The following is an 8,032-nucleotide window of genomic DNA, read 5'->3' as shown; positions in this document are numbered from 1 at the left end:
TGTGAAAAACCCAACGTCGCGTTGCTTTGAAGAAAGCGATCCTCCCTTGACCACTGAAGTCTTCGGAGACTGCAAAACAGCCAAGCGATGAGACCACGCAAGATGAGAGGGCACAAGAAAGGAACAGCTCAGGGGAAGTGGGAGAGATGAGGAGAGATGCGGGTCCAGGAGAGGAAAAGAGATCCCGCGAGATAAGAGGAGTACCTGAGAAGAGAAGTGATCACGCGAGAAGAGGTGAGTGAGGAGATCACGCGAGAAAAGATAATGAGGAAGAGCACAAGGGAAAAGAGCATTTGAGAAGAAATATCTCGTGAGAAGAGTTAAAAAGATCACGCGAGAAGTGTCGAGGGAGACGCGGGCATGAGAAAAGAAGACGCCTGCTTTCTTTGGAAGCAAATCCCTAAACACTAATAAATGCATCTGTAAATATTTCAGTTATATATCTATTGCTGTTGTCTAGTTGCTAGAAATAGTAATGATTCTGTGAGACCATGATTTTGTGGGTTGACAGTTTTGCTTGAGATCAGCTGAACGATTCTTCTGTAGTTTTTGTCTGCTTTCTCATGCAGGTGCAGTAGGCTGGTGACTTCTTTAGGGTTGGACAGTCCCTGATGGCCTCACTCACATGTCTGACAGTTGACCAAGGAGCCCTAGTTCTCCACCTGGCCTCTCCAGCAGGCTTGCTTGGGATTGCTCCCAAGGTGGCAGTATTCCATGAGTTCCCTGTGGCAAGAGAGGCCCAATTCAGAATCTTTTAATTAAAGAAATTTTTTTAACTTTACTTTTATTGTTGACAGCTGTTGACACAGATGTCCCCATGCCCCCGCTTTACCCACCTGAACCCAGCCCCTGGCCCCCCTTACCTCTCGCCATCACCACACTGTTGTCTGTGTCTATGGGTTATGCATCTCTGTTCTTTGGCTAAACCCTTCACTTCCTTTCATCTATTCCTTCTGGTAAGTGTTAGTCTGTTCCATGTATCCATGCCTCTGTTTCTATTTCATCATTTTAATTTGTTCATTACGTTCCACATGGAAATCTTAATGTTGAAAAACATTCTGATTTAACTTGTGTTTTATTTAACTTTTTTTAATGACTCTAAAATGTGTCATTAATTGGGTATGCTATAATTTACTGAATAAGTCATCATGATTAAATCATACTTATTCAAGAGTTATTATTACAAATAGCTTTTCATCTTAAATGTCCAATCTTGAGGGTGAAACGCAAAGGCTAAAACACTGTTGGCATTAGCAGACCCAAGGGACCTACTGTGGAAAGGAAATGACACAAAGACTGTCTATCTCCACGTCTGCTGAGATTTCCCAGGACCTCTGGAAGAGAGTCCTTACCTCCAGGGCCACCAATTCTTTTCCATTGTTCAAGTCAGAAAAGTGGGTACCTTTTGGGTGTGTTCTACTCTGAGGGATAAATACTTGGAGAGGCACATAGGCTGGATTATAGACCCACTCACCCACTCATTCTATCGCCCTTATTCATGAATTTTTCCTGCTAATCCTTTCTCACCCACAACTTCCTCACTGAAGTTTCTATTGCATCACAAAACATCCTTTTCAAGGACATAGTTGTGATTGATTCTATTTATGATACCCCACACCTTCTCACCTGCTGGGAATCTTTCTAGAAGAGACTTAGAAACTGAAGGGAAGCCAGAGGGCGGGGCTTCCAGAAATCATTTATAACCTGCCACTTGCAGAGCTCACACACACAACCAGACACAATTTGGAAAAGCTTCCCAGCAGAAGGCACAACAATGGAAACGCTACCGGTGAGTTGAAAAGGCACAGCCTTCAATGACCCCAGGTCCCATAAGAAGGAGGAAAGAGTCCTAACCGGTTTGGCTCAGTGGGTAGAACGTCGGCCTGAGGACTGAAGGGTCCCAGGTTCGATTCCGGCCAAGGGCATGTACCTTGGTTGCAGGCACATGCCCAGTGGGGAGTGTTCAGGAGGCAGCTGATCGGTGTTTCTCTCTCATCGATGTTTCTAACTCTCTATCCCTCTCCCTTCCTCTCTGTAAAAAATCAAAAAATATGTTTAAAAAAAAAAGAAGGAGGAAAGAGTCTGAGATTTTCTGAGATGAAAATATTGGGAATCTTTTACTTGGGGTAGTGAATGTGTGGAAGAGAGAGGATGGGCCAGTGTATCTACTGTCAGCATTTGGTGGTATCTGATTGAGGGTGAACTCTATTGAGACACTGTGACTTTGTGTGGGAAGTGACAGTTGACTGGGACGAGGGAGTGTGAGCATGGGTGCAAGGGGTGAGATTGCACATTTGTCTTCATGCCTCTGAGTATGTGTGTGTGAGTGCAGCTGGGGCAGTGGCTGAACAGCTATGCATGTCATCATGAGTAGTAGTGTTGGGAGGTATGTGTGAGATGGTGAGTCCCATGTCCTTGTGTAACTGTGTGTGTATGATGATCTATGCCTGTGTGTTGAACTATGAATATGTGTGTAGCTGTGTCTGCTTGTGAGGGCTCTCCTGTACATGGTAGTGACTGTTTAAGCAGCTGTGGTTCTATCCATGCGTATAACTGTGGCTCCTGGTGGGCAGAACTGGAGGTCTTGGGGAGAGTGGGTTTCCCAGGACTCCTCCCTGAGCATGAATGAGAGCAGAATGAGTCAGTCCTCAGACAGCTCTTCTCAAGAAGGCTGGGGAAGGTGAACTCTGACTGTGGGGCACAGGAGCTCCTGTCTGAATCAGCACACAGTGACCCCTGCTCCTGCCTCGGGTCTTCTCCCCAGCCAGCCTTTCCTTTGTTCTACCAAAACACACACACACACACACACACACACACACACACACACACACAAACGGTAAGCTGATCCTGTCTCTCTGGGGAAGGTGGTTGGGAGAACTGGTTTCAGTAAATGGATCACCTGAAGATGGAAGGAACAAAACCAGCCTCAGTCCAGACAAACCTTACAGTCGATATCAGGGAACAACCTGTAGATTCTACCTAATTACTTTCCTGTCTCCCGCCTTGTGTGCAGGTACTGACTCTCCTCAGCAACTTGTACAAATTCCTGAAAGGACACCATTGCCCTTGAAAATTCTGATGCATATACATGCCACACGCAGGTGTCTCCCTTTCCATTATTTCCCTCTCCCTTTAAACAACTATCTTATATTGGAGTGGATTTTTATATTTTATACTTTTATATTCTAAAGCCTTATCTGCACGGTTTCAGATAAAAACCGATGGGAGGGTAGTATCCCAGAAAGGGCCCTCCCCTTCCGCTAAGTCATCCCCGTAATAGACCCTTTACCTGCCAGGGACCATGCCAAAGGTTTTACATCTATTAGTGAAGCTATTCCTGAGAACATCCTAGGAAATGGGAATTTTATACTCCTTCTTGTACTGAGAAAACAGAGGCAGGGAGCATTCAAGCAATGGAACTCAGTTCTCATTGGTCGTAAGAGGCAGAATCAGCATTAGAATCCAGGCCACCTGGCTTTTGCACTCTTGCTCTTAACTTCAACCTTCTCATTTCTTCAAAGACACAGGGACCTGCCTGTGGTGAGGGGGAAAGCAGAGGGTCCTCAGAGTATGTCCTTTGATGTGTAACCTGCTTTGCCACTGGGAACTGTTATAGGATGTGGGACCTCACCTGGCCTTGCCCCCTCAACCACTCTCGTCTCTCATGACAGGTCCCATATACAAAACATATGTCCTTGCCTGTTGGTTCTTTCTTGAAAATCAAAGGCACACCTACCATGTCTTTCAGGTAAGTATCTATAGCCCATGGGGAGGAGGTGAAGGAGAAGTGAGATTATTAGAGCTTTGGGGTCACTTCATGCATGACTGAGGTTAAAGTTTGTAATTAGCATAATGGTAGCACAATGCAGATGCAGGTTCTGGAGACCCATGTGGTGCCAGGCATTAAACCTACAGGGGCATGACGGTGGGCAAGTGGTGAAGTCTGGGGGCTGGGGTCACTCAGCCATTGGAGCTGGGATTTATTAACCATAGACACAGTATTTCCAGCGCATGAAAAGCAGCCCCAGGCCAGTGACTGCTGCTCAGTGTGAGTCCTGGGCTAAGAGATGAGGCATCTCCCCAGCCCGGGCCGGACAAGCTGAAGCAGCTCCACAGGGACACGTACTGCAGTGTCACCCAGGGAGGCCTTCCTTCCCCCAGGAGGAGTTGGGAAGGGGGTGTATGTGTGTGTTGAATGTGGGCCCCCATGAGGAAGGGTCCTGCTGAACATGCTGTGTGCTTTGCCTTCAGCAAGAACCCTCAACTGCAGGTGGATTTCCACACTGAACATAAAGATGACTCAGACATCGCCTTCCATTTCCGAGTGTACTTTAACAGCTGTGTGGTGATGAACAGCCGTCAGTGTGGGAACTGGAAAGAAGAGGTGAAAACATCTGTTATGCCCTTTAAGGATGGCCAACCCTTTGAACTGGGCATCTTGGTGCTGCCAAAGGAGTACCAGGTGAGTGTGCGAGGAGCATCCACTACATGGGCTCCCAGGGCTCTCACAAGAGCACACAGCTCTCCTTGGCCTGGCCTCCAGAGTCACTTGTGTTCATCTCCTGCCCCTCTCATCACACAGCATCCTATGCTTGTACTGCCATGCTCAGGTCCTTTTCCAAATCTGAGCAGGTCAAGATCAGCACACATGCCTTATTCTCCAGAGTGGAGAAGTTCTTGTTTTCACTCACAGCCTCATTTCTACCTATGCTGCCATTCCTTCAGTTTTAATGTAGGAGATTGTTAAAATATGCATATAAATAATTATAATCAGTCTAATATTAAGTCTTTCCTACATTCCCAAACCCAGTCACTCTTTCCAGAGCAACAATTACTAATTCCTTTATGCTCCTTCCAGAGATGCTATATGCTTGTTCAAGTCTATGTATCTCTCTATCTATGTATCTATCTATCTACCTATTATTTATCTCTGTCTCATTTTATTTTTAAACAAATGATGTTATAAGTCTCCTAGAAATCACACATTGATGACTAGATTTCATTTGTTGTCAAAGGATGTATGTTAGAGAAACTGACATCATGCTATTTGTGATGCCCCCCACATTATTTAATGTTTGCATAATATTCCATAGAAGCATTTTCAGAATAATTTAACTTAGCTCTTATTCATGCACATTTAGGTGGTTTCCATATTTTGCTCTTATGAATGATGCTTCATTGTATATCACATTTTTGTCATTATCAACCTCCCTATTCTTATAAGGGAGTACAATTTCAGAGGAATTAAATATCTGGTTCAAAAAGGGTATGCATTTTAAATTTGAAAAATTAAGACCTAAAAAGTCCACTATTTCTCCATAGCCACACCCATAAAGTGTATGTTTAAACCTATCATTGGAGAAGCAAAAAGATTTCATGTCCTATGATTGAAGTGAGGCATTGTTCCATTTGCTTATAAGCTGAATAAAAATATCCCCATTTTAATCATATGTACTATTCCTCCTCTTGAGGAACATTCAAGATTAGGCTCAGTGGTTAGAGCATTGGCCTGCACACTGGAGGTTCTCAGGTTCAATTCTCCATCAAGCCCATGTATCTAGATTGCAGGTTCAATCCCCTGACCCAATGGGGCATATGAGGAGGCAACCAATTGAGTCTCATCTCTCTCTCTATCTCTCTCTCTCTCCTCTTCCCCCTTCCTTCCATCCTCACTCTATAAAAAAATAGGAAAAAACACTTTTATTCTTTACCTTTACCACCCCAAATCTGAGCTAGTGAGTCACCAGGAGTAAATGGCAGTAAAGTTTAGCAGAGCTAAAACAAAGGCACTCAATACACACTTAATGATCAATTAGCTATGGTACTCTGTGCGAGACCCAGACTCATGATTCATGAAACAGTTCCTGGCCAGAGGGAAGCCCAGGCAAACATAGACAGTGCAACATAGAGTGCTAACACCTCAGTGGAAGAATGAGAAAAACAGAAATTAGGGCGAATATCTGTCGGAAATCATCACTAAAGGTAGGCTATAAAAACAAGCATGTCTGCTGTGTTTTGAGTGTGACTAGAAGTTTCTGGTGGATGGTGAGTGTATAGGGGAGGAAAGGAAAGGAAGAAGGGAAGTTTGTTTGGTAGTATGCTATATTTCTGACACATATTCTCTTCCAGATAATAGTAAATGGCTGCCAAAATTATACTTTTCCCCATCGAATTGACCCAAAATTTGTGAAGATGGTCCAGGTATGGAGAGATGTCACCCTGACCTCAGTGATTATCGCTTAGAGAAGGATGTGACCAGACTCCCCGTTGTCAAGGAGATCCCTCCTCCTAAGTGACGCTGTGGTTCCCAGAGCTCACCAACAACATGGGTTCTCACCCTTCCCCCACACTTGCTCATTAAAACTCCTGAAAACAGAACAAGATTTGCTTCTTGCTTTAGAGGGAAAAAGAGGGAGAAAAAAAAAAGAGTATGTGGTTATCAGCAAGAGGGGTGTGAGAATATTGTGGGAGAGAACAGGGTATCAGAGTGGATAAACATTTCTCTGATACTAGGAGTGAGTGACAAGCTCATCAAATATCTGAGAAGACATTGGAACCATATTCTTATGATGTAGTGCTTAGGATATGTTAGAAACTCTGAAGCAAAATCCTTCCCCAAATTCAGATAGCTAAACTAAGACTTTAGGCATCTCTCTAGTGCTATAATTGGTGATTTGATGAAGAAACTTTATATTTTGAAGATAATTAGGTGAAAAGTCTTAATTCTTCCTTTACGCTAAGAATTTTTAATTTCTATTGACACTGTGCCTGGTTTTGTGTAAGATGCACTGGGGAAAATAAAGAAAATGACAAGGCCAGCACTTAAAATTTCTTTTAACCATCACCTGAGGATATATTTTTATCGATTTTGACAGAGAGAGAGAGAGAGAGAGAGAGAGAGAGAGAGAAACATCAATTGGTTGCCTCCCATATGTGCCCTGACTGGGAGCTGAGCCTGCAGACGTTTGGTGTACAGGTTGATGTTCCAAACAACTGAGCCCCCCAGACACGGTGCACTAAAAAAATTATAATCCAAGGACTATTTGAAGAACCAAAAAATTTTTCCCAAAGACTTTTCTATTATTCAAACAATTGTAAGATTTTTCCAATTTATGTGGGCAGAAGCCTGGGGCATGTTTGGTAATAAATTGTCACCATTTTAGACCAGGGGGGGGGAAATTTATTATTAAAACAATAATAATATATACACCCAGATGCAGTGACCAGACTCTGGTTTTGATGCTGTCTTACTTAATCATTACAGAATAACAAACCTCTTCCAAATATATTGGTTTAAAACAATAATTTATTATTATCTCCATTTTGCAGGGTTATTGCACTTATATGGGTAGCATATTATGTGGCCTAAATCAAATTGCAGTGGGAAGTGAAGTTTGCTGATGGATGCTTTTCTCATGTCTGATACTTCACTTGCGCTGGCTGACACAGCTGGGGCTGGCTGGTTATTTTTCTCTTCACATGACCTTCATGGTTGTCTTAGACCTCTTCAAATCACAGAGATCTCAGGGGATTGGGACTGGCTTCTGTCACAGAGAACCCTTGAAAAGGCTCAAGCAGAAGATGAAAGGTGTAATGGGACCCAGCTGTAGAAGTCATGCAGTGTCACTCCCAACACATCCTATTGGTCAAACGTGAGTGAGAGAGATGGCCATACTCATGTGGAGAAGACTACAGCAGGGCATGGGTATGTTGCCTTGTGATTCATGGCAGGTCGTCCTAGACTAGTACTATTCCACCATCAGCCTCCAGAGACATTCATACTTCCCTCATACCCCAAACTCTGACCACTCTCCAAGGAATTCCCAAGTCTAATACAATAACAGCAACAAGCTCTAGACAGAAGTCCAGGATTTCACCATTTAAACCAGGACCTGTGGCTCACAAAGTGAACTGAGTATAACTTCTCAGGTGCAGTTCTTTTCAATATGTGCACTCATGGGGCAAAATAACTCATACATGCCAAACCTACATGCTGAAACAGACACAAAATAAATGCAATCCACATTTTCAG

At 43.6% G+C, this 8,032-nt stretch overlaps 1 protein-coding gene across 2 annotated transcripts; it reads left to right on the top strand.

The window, feature by feature from the left end:
- Positions 1-1,657: 1,657 nt before the first annotated feature.
- On the top strand, positions 1,658-7,173 carry LOC132216702 (galectin-10-like). 2 transcript variants are annotated; one of them, XM_059666080.1, is made up of 4 exons: positions 1,658-1,789; positions 3,672-3,748; positions 4,252-4,462; positions 5,472-5,576. In XM_059666080.1, the coding sequence occupies exons 1-4, from the start codon at positions 1,775-1,777 to the stop codon at positions 5,559-5,561; spliced, it is 393 nt and encodes a 130-aa protein (XP_059522063.1). In that variant the 5' UTR covers positions 1,658-1,774; the 3' UTR covers positions 5,562-5,576. The 2 variants fall into 2 exon arrangements, with proteins under 2 accessions (XP_059522063.1, XP_059522062.1); XM_059666079.1 differs by lacking the exon at positions 5,472-5,576 and adding an exon at positions 6,130-7,173 and having other exon boundaries at positions 1,659-1,789.
- Positions 7,174-8,032: the final 859 nt, after the last annotated feature.

The sequence above is a fragment of the Myotis daubentonii genome, chromosome 15 (assembly GCF_963259705.1).
Source record: "Myotis daubentonii chromosome 15, mMyoDau2.1, whole genome shotgun sequence".
Taxonomy (NCBI): Eukaryota; Metazoa; Chordata; class Mammalia; order Chiroptera; family Vespertilionidae; genus Myotis; species Myotis daubentonii.
The sequence above is the reverse complement of the archived record's forward strand: the minus strand, read 5'-3'. Positions and strand labels throughout refer to the sequence as shown.